Source organism: Bidens hawaiensis, unplaced genomic scaffold, assembly GCF_021521415.1.
Source record: "Bidens hawaiensis isolate Kalapana, Puna unplaced genomic scaffold, B.hawaiensis_p1.1 tig00027091_1, whole genome shotgun sequence".
Lineage (NCBI taxonomy): Eukaryota > Viridiplantae > Streptophyta > Magnoliopsida > Asterales > Asteraceae > Bidens > Bidens hawaiensis.
In genome coordinates, this window is record NW_027494371.1 from 199400 (window position 1) to 212368 (window position 12969).

Sequence of the window (12969 nt, forward strand, 5' to 3'; positions counted from 1 at the left end):
TATTATTATTCCAACTATTATTTTATCTTTGATAAATCATATAAAATTTGTGCAACATTGCACGCATACATGATTTTAGTAACCAAAGTGTTTATACACGCTATTAATGAAATCTCTATCTTTTTCCATACATTTATTTTCGATATTGTTTTAGTTATTAGGCTTTGTTTCACAACATTACATATATTTTTATTATTTTAATTAAGTTGTTTGTACTAAAGATTTGAGTGAACAAATTCTACGTAAATATGAACATCTTTAATCTTAAGGTCATCCAAACTTAATAATTTCAACACGATAATATCATAAAGCACCATCAAAACTAGATTCGATAATATCATAAAGCACCATCAAAACTAGATTCAAATGTCTTATTTATTTGAATAAAACTATCAAAACTAGATTCAAATATCTTATTTATTTGAATAAACCTACTACTTTGTCGTATATCACTATCTTTTTATTTTGTCTATCAACTAAATATTAGATGTTATAAAAAAAATGTGAACGAAAGTTATCTGAAAACTTGTTTCCGTCGCCAGGACTTGAACCAAGGTCTCTCGGGTGAGAGCCAGGTATCCTAACTCGGTTAGACTACAACAGAATTTGTAATTCCATTGTCAACCATATTAGAAAGCATAGACTAATCACTTTTTAACTTTGAAACTTACAAATGGAATTGTCAAAAACTCACAGTTGTTTGAACTAAAGTGTCTTCTAATATTATAAAAAAATAAAAATTATTTTGTTATTTCATTTTCACCAATACATGTATTCTAGACAAATGAAGATATTGCAACAAAATTAGTTTAAGAGAATTTGTTATATATTTTGTTATATATGTTTAGGGATTTTATAATATGTCAAAATTGTGTAGAGTAACTTTTTATGGAAAATGAAAAGTAACTTTTGTGTAGAGTATTCTAGACCATGGATTAAATTTGTTTACTCGTCAAACGAAATTAAAGGCATAAATATCATGATTCCAAAATTAAAACCTATATAGGATTAGGGGATCTCCACATGATGAAATTGACAGGTTTCAGACCAAAAAAAATAAAAAATGCATATGCATAAAACACCAAAATGATAAATTGGTAGTTGGATTATGATTATAGGAATTTGATATAAACTTTGAAGGAATGAAAGTGGCCAAGTGTAATAATCAAATCCAAGATATGTACATAGTGCTTTTAATATTTTTTTGATATAACAATTAATTTATCATTAAAATCAAAACGATTACAATAAAGTGGCAGGCAAACGGGCAACAAGCTGCGCCGCAACCCTCTTTTGAATAGCAAACCCAATTCTACTAAAAACAAAGCGTTGGGTCGTAGGAGACGACAAAGTACCATGAACGACACGCTGAACCCTGTTTAGAAAATTCACGGCCTCAGGGGCCAGAAACCCAAATGTATCAAAAGCAAAAGGGAGAAACACGTGTTGATTTTCTAAACAGGCTTTCTTGTGTTTGGCAATTTTGCCCGATTCAGCCTTCAACGTAGCCTGACCCACAACAAATCCGCGGTCCCTGAGCCCGACAAGAGGAGACACTCCTGTAAGGTCCACACAAGCGTGTTCCCCCCCTGCCCACCCAAACACAAGAATATCAGCTGGTCGTAACGTGGACCTCCCTTCGAGCGGATCTGTAAGAAAGTTAACTGGGGCCTCTTTTTTTGCAGAAATTCCTGCCCGTTTAAGAACATCGCACAGAACATCCCTAACCAAATCATGCCTATATTTAAAACAGGGTAATTCTTTGCAATGCACCGCATGGTCTCCAAAGGAATCCAAACAGACTTTGCGGCAAACTGGGTAAGGCTCATCAATCGGAAACATAGGGATCATTAACCGGTACTTAAGGATAGCCCGGTACTCCAACCCCGACATGTGTTGGCCTAATCCTTCAATAGGGATGACCATAAGAAAATCCTGAGCCCGAGGAGCTCGAAGGTATTCAAACACCGCTTTTTGGCGAGGAGATAGATCAAACTTCGCTTCTAAATTCTGGATGATTCCACTAAATAAGGCACTCGCCAAAGCATGTTGGGCTTTAGGGGGGGCGGTGTCCTTATTAGAGAACCCGCTAAGATCAAAATCGGGAAGTGAAGTATGTAAACGATCTATCGCACACCCGTAATCAGTGTCCAACCCATCAATACCACATCCCCGAAGAATGTGGTCCTGCAAACTCCATGATTGTGCTCTCGAAGCCACAAAAGCATATGTAGATACATCCCTGGCCGAACATAAACCCAACCCCCCAAAATGGGTCGGAAGAGATGCCAACCTCCATTGGAAATCCCTGAAGAACGGCCCCCGACAAACCACGATGTCCTCAATCGCCCCTCGAAGGCCATTATCAAAAATGAAAACAGCTTCCTCCACGTACATAGGTTGGCACGTTCTTAAGCCAAACAACAGCTTTGCGACCCCCATACATGAGCGAAGCAAAAAGAAGCTCGCATTGAGGATCTCGAAGCCTTGGAAGATAACTCATCAATTCCACAGCACTAGATGCCCTTTTCACAGCTAAACTACTGATAAACCTCGCATCCCGACTTACAGCGCCACCAAGGAGTTTCACAGCAAGTAGTGGCCTTCCAATCCCGCAAGGGAACAACCCCTCCCGCACCTTTTCCCCATTGCACGTTGGCCAAAATAATTCTGTTTTCTTAACGTTTAATTCAAGACCCAACCGAGGGCCCTCGGCCCTGATAATATCTAATGCATTAGCCACATCTTTAGTGTCCCCGATAATCGTACCATCATCCAAGTACCAAGCATGGAAAAGAAGCTTGCAACGATCTCTGATTCGGTGAACAAGTGGATGCAAAACTAAGGCAAAAAGAAGAGGCCCAAGAGGGTCCCCCTGCTGAACCCCAGTGGTGGACCTAATGTAAGCATCCCCCACATATAACCTAGCCGATTGCCCATATAAAAAATCTACCCATAAGGAAAACCATTTTGCCACTTGTCAATCCCATATATCATAATTATTTTATGATTTACATATTAACCGTTTATAAAAACCAAACGAAAACCATTTTCTTTTCAAACAATTACTGAGTATGAGTACACTACAGGTGTAAACACTTGGTTCGGTTCATGTAAAATAATAGTACTCAAGCTCGACTCATTTTGAGTTTCATGGCTAAAGTTCAAGATCGACACGTTAATAGTTTTCAAATTTAAGCTAGACTCATTTATTATTTTTTAAGTATTTATTTATTTTATTCATATCTATCTATTATAATAAAAAGGCTACTTAATTTTGCCACTTGTCAATCCCATAGTCTACCTCATATTTTTTTTAACCTATTAATATGTGGTCCCTTATTTTTAAGACATTTCAATATATGAATTCAAATTTATTTTTATTAAAGATAAATCCTAACCGATTCATTCAAAAACATTAATGGTGAGATAAGAAAATAAGAAAATTTCAACATTGAAGTTGCTGGCCTGCTCTTCCTCTTCCTCTTCTTTCTCTCTATAAGTTGTATATATATATATACTAGATTTTATCCTCCGTATTACGGGGGTTGTTTTACATTATTTGTTTTCAATATTTATATATGCCTATTTGGATTTTAATTTTATTTATTGTAAGAAAGTTAATAATTACATACTTGAGTTTGATGATGAAATGGTTTCACAAATAAATGATATGTTATAATCCGGTTTAAAAGCTATCTGGGTTTGGTGATACCCATTACCTATTTATTTTCTTTATTATAAAATTGTTTCTTAATTATAAATAATATCTTTTTTAAATAAAATAGGATATTAATTTTTAGTATATCCCTATTTTATAAGATTTTCATATTAAATATTTGATGAGATTAATTTTTAATATAATGAGATGTTATAACCCGGTTAAGAGCTATATGAGTTTTGTGAGACCTTTACCCGTGAATTCGAGTCAAACGGTTGAGAAGCCTTCATTTACAAATAAAGCAATCTGATTGCTTGAAATAATGGTTGTTTTACATATTTCGTTTTTTAATATTTACTTTTTTGATTTTAATTTTATTTATTATTAGAAAGTTAATAATATACTTAGGTTTGATGATAAAAGGGTTTCATAAAAAAATGATATGTTATAACCCGTTTAAAAGTTATCTGGATTTGGTGACCCATCATGACCCGCTTATGTTTTTTACTATAAAATTATTTATTAATTATAAATAATATCTTTTTCTTTTTAAATTGGATGCTAAATTTTAGTACATCCCTATTTTATAGGATTTTCCTATCAAATAATTGGTAAGATTAATTTTTAATTTAATGAGATGTTATAACCCGTTTAATAGCTATCTGGTTTTGGTAAGACCCATACCCATGAATTTGGGTTAAATCAATGAAAGGCCTCCATTTAAAAATTAAGCAATCTGGTGGCTTCTATAAAAGGGGGGAGCGACTACATCGCGACACGTAGGATTTTAGGGTTTTCAATTATATATATATATATATATATATATATATATATATATATCGTTTAATTAAGTATTTCAACAATTTTCCACAATATTAACTAATAACATGGGATTAGTATTCAAAATTTAAACATTCCTTATCCAATACTTTGAACTATTATAAATAATAATTACTACTTTTACTTTATGCAACTTTAAATCGTCTAATATTCTCCTAAATCATAATAATCACTGTTATTTGAACAACGACTTTAAGGTTAGTATGTCTTTGTCCATTTCCTATGAATTGCATTCATATGAAATGAAACAAATCATTTTATTATATTTTAATTTTCGATTTTATATGTTGCTTGATTATACAACTTTTAATTGTAAAATATAAAATCAATTAAAAATTTGGCATACACAAAATATTAATGATAACAAATTTATCATGATCAATCAATTTCAGATTCTGAGGATGATTATATCATCAAAGGTCAAGTAATCTGGTTTTTGGGATAATCATGTTTTTTGGATAAACATGAACTGATGATCTCAAATGACATCATATTAATTGTTTAAAAGGTACGATATTTTATGTGTATGAATATTTTTTTTGTTAGTTTCATGGATATATTTTTCATTATTTAGGATTGATATGTACTTAAACGAACCTTACTTGTCACACGGACAACTATACGTGGCTACATCAAGAGTTACAAGCAAACCTATATGTTACGTTATCAAGAGTTACAAGAACAAATGGACTAAATATTTTGATTTTTGATAAATAATGTATAGAGACCAATACAACAACAAATTAGTGTAAAAAGGAAGTTTTTTTTACTTATTTGTAACATATTTGTGTAATCTTAGTTATGTAATTTTTATAATTTTAAAGTAAATTGTAATTGTATTAACAATATATGATCATTTTGTTGACCGAATTTCACTTAATGGCTAGAGTTTAAAATTTTCAATTCTCCGTGTAACACACGGGCCTCAAACTAGTATGTTAATATATATCAGAGTTGATGGATATTTATACCACTTGGAAATTGTACAGATATGAGACCCATTTTAGCTCATTCTTTTAAGGCATTACTTATGTAACTTGAACATATATGATCTAATATAAATCTATGCAAATCTTTTATATATAAAGTAACATCTCTAGGGTTTGGATCACCTATACAACTTAAGATTAATCTAAATACGATAACTTTAGGTTAACTTGGTATTTGCTATAGTAACATATTTTACTGACATTACAACATTTTGATCATTTGGACAAATCTATGCTGCTGCTATTATCTGCATAAGTCCTGCTTGAACTTCCTTCTGAATACTTTCTCTTTGATCGGGCTTTTGTTGTCTCTTCTTTTTCATCTACAAACGATATGAACGTTTTAAGGGGCCCTGATTGGACGCTTCTCCCGGTTGACTCAGAAACAGCTGGATATTGTTTGTAAAATTCATGAATTGTTGCTGCAATGTATATGACAAGTGCAAGAAAACAAGCTAATCCACATATAAAAAACAGGCCTTGAAAGCTTGCTAAGTCGAGCTGATCAACTTCAAATTTTGTTCCTTGGGAGCTGCACGCGCTTCTCAGTAACCATTTGTCGTGGATCCGTTGCAGATCACCGTTTTCTGATAGTTTAAGAATTGCTGTTGATATGTCAGCTGTTAAAGGAGAGTCCCGTGGGAAAGCCTGTGATAATATAAGATTGGAAAGATTGAGGTTGACTGTAAAAGTCAAACCTTTCTGTGCAGAAAGAGAATGCTTGACTTACAAGGTCCAAGACTTGATTTTGATATGATTCAAGTCTAGAATATAATTGTTAAAAGTAGTATTTGTTGTTAATAATCGTGGAAAGTAAGATGTATGTAAAAGTCTGATGTTGAAACTCACGCAAGTCAAAGTTAGCAAGAAGTAACGCATAGGTAAAGATAAAGTAAAATTCAGGGTTTTTGGGTTGAATAAAGAAATCCTACATGTTTCACAACTAGCATCTTACTAAAAACTTTCATGCAAGGATTTGAAGTTAGCAGTTATATGTTTGACCATAAAAGTCAAAGTTATTTGGACTCATATGAAAGCAAAATCAGATAACTTCAGAATCAAAGGTTGACCTTTAATGAAAAGAAAAACTACAATATCTTTACCTGTACCAGTTAATCATGAAATACATGAACTTTATGTGATCATTTGAACCTACAGTTAATATATATAACTATAAAAGTCAAAGGTAGCAAAATGTTAATACGGGGGTTAACTTTTTTAACCATCTTAGTTTGTGTTTAAGTTGTAAGAATAATCATTTTACTAAAAATGCATAATTTATTAACAAAAACTTTGTACTTACAAATCCCCATCCATTTTTGGTAAATTCTTGACCAACAATGCTGAAATCACACCTAGTTGAAAGAAACAGCTCAACGTATGCGCGCTCATCAACAACTGCAGCAACACCACCGTGATTGGGGCCATCTTTCAAGGCTTTTTCAAAGTCTTCAGGCAATGATAGAGGAATCAACCTATCTTTATGAATACCATATTCGGCTATAAGATAGTTGCATATGAACGAGTTTTCTTGGTACCCAATGGGATCTTTGCTTGCCATTAAACTATCAATTCCTTTAATAGGTGAGTAAAGTTTTTCAACAGTCAGGATTGAGGTTAAACTAGCAGTATAGCTTGAGTTTATTATCAGAACAACAAATAACCATAGAATTAGAACCATTCGACCGAGTGTGCTCTGCGTGTTTTCTCCTGCATACACCATGATCAAGATCATACAACATAGGAGTGTGCATAAAACCAAAATAACCTACCCATACCTGAAATAACCCAACCCAACCCAAAACCGACATTTTGCTTTTATGTATTTTTAAAAACTGAAAATCCAATTCGGTTTTGGTTTTGCAGTAACGAAAACTGAAAAAAAAAACAAACGTAATCGTAAAAACCGAACCGACTTATATAACCAAACTAGCAAAAAAAAAAAACTTTGTTATTAAATTAAGGGCCAAAGTTTCAGGCCCAAGTTCATTATTTGAGCCACTTTTGGTTCGGTTTGAACACAAAATGGACCCAAACTGACTCATGTACACCCTAATACAATATTATGTTACATTCTTGAAAGAAGCTTCATGTCATGGATCATGTTGATTAGTTAAGTCAAAATGTTTTGATATCGCGGTAAAGAAAAAACTTTTTCATAAAAATGAAAAGAAATGCTTACTGTGGGAGGAAAACAAAGTTGAAAAGCTAAACCTGCAAACAAGGAAATTCTAGTTATGAGAGACAAGGATGTGATCATGTCATTTGATGTGCATAATCTGTTTATTTAAACATTAGAAAACTGATAACTTAATATGCAAATCCAAACCCCCTATGAGGTAAGGATTTGGATCACTCATTTGGTGATTCAAGAAAAAAAAAGGAAACAAATTTATGCAGCTTTTGTGTAATCTGTAGAACAAAAATAGAAAGATACTTACCATAGAACTGTGACAACCTGTTTTTTAGGAGGACCACGAAATTCATCATTTATACGATGTTCTAGTGTCCAAACAACGGCTCCCACAACTATGAAAAAGATTCCTGATACGCACCACATTGAAGGAGAGAACGGCCTAAGAAAAGCCCAAGTACTAGAGTTTGACCTCCATACTGGTGCCACTACAACAAGCCCAGATTCAATAAACGGTTGTGAAAAATCGGCTAGTCGTGTCCGATTAGTAGTTATAGCAATGTCTCCCACCACCGCATCATAAACCTGCATTAAATTTCTAAAATTTCAAGAAAGTTTAACAAGAAAAACTACTTAGAAGCCAACCAGAAGCTTCCACATGGGATTTTGACAATGCAACATATTTCCAATTGTCAAACATTGGTTGATTGGAACATTTTAAAGATAAAGGCTATTTTGTCAAACTCAATAATGAGTGATTTTCCCTTCCTTTTAAGCTCATCTTATCTTTTTTTAAAAAGGTTTTAGCTGTTTGACAAGTCAAGGATAAACATAACCTAAATAGACCAATTCATGAGCAAAAATAATGTGAAAAATTGCATCTCTACTTTTTATTGAATGATCTAAGAAACTAAAATGATACTCACACCATCATTTATCAAGCTCACGAGCTTCGTGTTACTCGGGTTCTTGACTCTATCTCCATATGATTGAAACTTATAAGGAACAGCATATGGCAGTAAGTTTAGAACAGCAGTGAAAACATCAATACAGTAGCCATTAAGTCCTTTGACTGTCCCACAAATTCTGTAAAACTGACTCGATTTGGAACACCGATTATCAACTGTTTCCCATTCTCAGGGAACACCCATCCGCGCGGTTTTTGAATTGTTTGACCCGGCCAAATCACAGTGTGCAATGCCTCAGAAGCACTTGTTTGGTGAGGTGGATTCATGCTGACTGTTTCTGGACTTAAAGTTGACAAACCCGAAAAGTTTGACCAATACCCGATTCTCCTAACACCGGTTCCAATGACATTAAGAACTTCATATGCAGGAAAAAACAAATCTTTATCAGAATTAAACTCAACAACTCCTGTTAATCCTTTCATCTTAACATTCAAAATATCTTGAAGCAATAGCTTTCCACCATTAAAGATACTTAAAGCATCAAGATTCAAGATGTCCCCTTTTGCCCCTTGTAACAGAAGATCTTTTGAAAACGAAATGTTCCCACCCTGATCAAAGTAAGCATCAAGTGCACGGGCAAGCAGCCAGACAGTGTCGTATGCGTATAAACAGTAAGTACTTAATCCAAGTGTGGTTAAGTTTCGCCACTCGGAAGCGAACTTTTTTGTCAAATTTGTATTTTTTGTGTATGATTTTAATGTAATAAACCCTTGCATAGCATCTACTGTCTTTAAAGGAAGTGGCGAACTGATATCAATAACAGTTGAGAGCCAATTTGTAGCGATCCAAACATACCCATTATCCAGCATATCAAGACTTTTAGCCACTTGAAGAATATCTAATCCCCAATTAGCATAAGTGTGCACGACAAGAACTCTTGACTCCATTAAAGCAACTTTAACCAAAACATTACTTATGTCTGTTTTGGTGGCTAGTGGTGTGATAGGTGCTTTGTGGGAAATCTTACATCCTCTAGCTGCTAATTCATCTCCCAATGAAACTATCCCATTTCTACCATGATCATCATCCAAGTAAATTGCTATAACTTGTCTCCATTCGTAGTACCTGATAATATCTGCAATGGCAGCCATTTGATACCGATCACTGTGAGTTGTGCGCACAAAGAACGGATATTGAAGTGAAGATAATGTCGGGTCGGTGGCTGTGAAAGATAATAATGGAACTTGAAGCTCATTCGCCACGTGGGATATCACGTGAGCTAAAACCGAGCTTTGGGGGCCAATTAAGGCCACAGTTTCCGACTCCATGACTTGTAAAGCTGTTAACAGAAACAAATACAAGATTATAAGCAAAGATACAAATATTTAAACAAAAGAAAATGTTTAAAGATTTACCCTCCATCATACTCAGGAACCCACTGTAATTAGAGTCATGAAGAGTTATTTTCAATTTGGTTCCTTTAAGGATAGTTGGATCATTATTGACATCTTCAATTGCAGCCTGTAAAGCTATCTTTGCCACTTTCCCAATAATGGAATCAAATGTCAAAATAGATGCGATATTTACGGCATCAGGTCTACTAGAAACAGTGGTGTTATTAATTCCTTGATCGGCACTGACATTAACCATCAAAACCACCAATGCCCAAACTAAACTCTTTGGCATTTCTCTTATAAAAGTCGGTTTTCGTATAACCTACAAATAATGAAAAAGTATTAGATCCTAACATAACTTTAATTTCTATAGACACATGGTTCAATATTAAACTTTTGGATATCTGAGTTTACAACTTTACTAGTTGATAGTTTAAAGAACACAACTTTGAAAACTCACTTAAGCAAAACATCAAACACACCTAGTGATCAACTTCAAAATTATTATTTTTTTTTATATAATTTTCTTTGTTCATAGACATAAAATCAAAACGATTACAATAAAGTGGCAGTAAAACGGGCAACAAGCTGCGCCGCAACCCCCTTTTGAATAGCAAAACCAATTCTACTAAAAACAAAATATAGTTAGAAAAGGCAATCTAGAAATCTACAACATAATGGCGGGTAAATGATACATCAACAGAAGATATCAAAAGACAATGTCAAGAAAGTCACCAAAAATGTTAAAAAGATTATAGCTTTTTCCTATATACTCATGTAGTATATACAAGCATATATGTATAGATTAATGCATAGAGAGAGAGAGAGATTACAGAGAAGAGGAGAAGCAGTTTAGCTAAAACTGGAAAAAAAGGTTTGATTTATGGTATAGAAATTAGTGTTTTGGTTTTCAGAAATCAAATGTCTATTTGGTTCACATGTCTTGAGTGAATGGTGTAGAGAAAGTTCCCACTTTGTAGTGACAATTGCCTTGTGTGATATAGACACATGCAGTTGAGAGTTTCTATTTTCTAGTCACATGTTTGGTCATTTCGTAGTGCCTTTGATCCTTTACAAACTCAGAAAAAATCATCCAAATAACTTGTTTTTATAGATCTAGTAAAAGTATATTTTTTTTCTTTACTAAATTACAAATTTTGTGAAATGAAATAATATTCAATTATGTTTTTTTAATTGACTAAGTTGTAATATAGACAGACATATAGTCACTCGGTCTACTGATTGAATTTGCTAATTGTTTAGATCATATTGGCCCATTACACAAAAATAATGATGGCATGACCCAACAACGAGTGATAAGTTAAAAGTAGAATATGAAATTATGTGGTTAATGTTGTCTTATAAACTTTAGTTGTTGATTAAAATGTGTTAAAAGATGACTAAAAGATGGTTTTACGTCCATAAGTATCTTCCTTTTCAAATGTGATCAAACTCGTTTTTGTGATGTTGAAACAATTAACAGCAGGTTGAAACTGAGCAACGTAACCTCCAATATGAGCCAGATAAATATCAATAGCCTATTACTGTCAAATTTAGCATAGGTGTTGTCGACTGAAGAGTAGCCATGCATGCAAATGTGTGATTTGGTAACGCTAGTATGTGACAAACCAGCTTGACTTTAAAATGCATGATGCGTGAAACAAAGCGTTGTGTTCTTCTAAAGACAAAGGTGGTCGATTATCAGTTTGTTTTTCCTTAAACCACCGCACTGACGAGTATAAAACTAGAACCATTATCATACATAGGCAAGACACAAGAATGCGCATTGCTGAGTGCTGCCATACATACAACTAATACAAGCTGCCATTCTATGTCAAACTTCCAAGCAAATATGCAATTCTTATTCTATTGTGTGTTTGTTATCTGCAAATTTTCAACATACTAAAATAACAAATAAATTAAAAAGAATCCTACACATTTTGTAGAAACCCAGCTTCAATAACTAAACAAGCACATTAAAAATTAAAAATTACACCATAACAAGTGACTGTGAGCACATCATTAATCAATGCATAAACAATACAAACAAAGATACACCACACAGACAAAATTATCATTACTGCCAAGACCTCGACTCGGCTCGCCTGGCTTCACCCGGAGTCGAACGAAACAGCTCCACATAACGTGTCCCGATTGTCAACCTATCTTTACACATGGCTTGCTTCGCCACCTCAGCAGACTCAAATGCCACATACGCCTCTCCCGTCACCTTCCCATCGGGCCTACAAGCAATATGCACTTTCTCCTCTGCAACATTAAAATCCTTAAAAAACTCAGCAATATCAGCCCTTGTCACCGTGAAGGGTAGCCCTCTTAACTTGAGTATCTCAGTGTACTCCGTCCGATCCTTGTCTTTGACTTTCTTTGAGCGAGAGGGACTGTTATCATAATGCCCGAGGTCATAGCCAGACTCAGCGGCGACAGCATTATAATAGTTGTGCTTCTTGCACTTGAAGACTTGAACGCACCCCCTCCCCATGTTGTGGCGCACGGCGATATCGGCCTGCACAGGTCTGGAGAAGACGACAAAGGCCTCACCGGAAAAGCTGGCGCTTTTATTGTTGAGCATGAGCAGGTCAACAAGCTCGAGGCCGGCGAAGAACCTGAAGATGTCAGCATCTGTGCAGGTGAATGGGAGGCCACGTGGGCGGACGACCGGGAATCCAGCGTCTGCGAAGTAGAGATTGGATTCCGTCATTCTTGGTCGCTTTGATAACCCATACATTCCCCTATCATTATTCAATTCCCAACCAAAAGGCATAAATGGAGCCTAAAAGGCATAAATGAAGCCGAAGTCGCAAATGTAACCGAAAAGGCATAAATGAAAGCTAAAGTGCATAAATTAAGCCCAAACGCATAAATGGAGCCCATAAAGGCATAAATGGTGCCCAAAAGGCATAAACGGAATCTAAAAGGCATAAATGAAGCCGCAGTCACAAATGGAACCGAAAAGGCATAAACGGAAGCTAAAAGGCACATATAGAGCCCAAAAGGTGGCTTAAAGGCACAAACGTGGCCTAAA

The 12969-nt window shown here is 34.7% G+C and overlaps 1 protein-coding gene and 1 pseudogene across 2 annotated transcripts; both read right to left on the bottom strand.

Annotated features, from left to right (window-relative positions):
* Nucleotides 1-5706: 5706 nt before the first annotated feature.
* Nucleotides 5707-10224, bottom strand: LOC143574722 (glutamate receptor 3.6-like; annotated as a pseudogene). The gene is made up of 6 exons (XR_013142645.1): nt 9948-10224; nt 8551-9871; nt 7932-8209; nt 7673-7704; nt 6794-7200; nt 5707-6138 (listed from the first exon to the last, which is right to left on the bottom strand). The product of XR_013142645.1 is annotated as a glutamate receptor 3.6-like (transcript).
* A 1764-nt stretch (nt 10225-11988) lies between these two features.
* LOC143574723 (uncharacterized) lies at nt 11989-12645 on the bottom strand. Its single transcript, XM_077059270.1, has one exon. It carries the CDS (start codon nt 12643-12645, stop codon nt 12004-12006), a length of 642 nt encoding a protein of 213 aa, XP_076915385.1. The 3' UTR covers nt 11989-12003.
* Nucleotides 12646-12969: the final 324 nt, after the last annotated feature.

Coding starts and splice junctions, on each gene's coding strand:
- LOC143574723 (XM_077059270.1), bottom strand. CDS start 12,645: ATGACGGAATCCAATCTCTACTTCGCAGACGCTGGATTCCCGGTCGTC.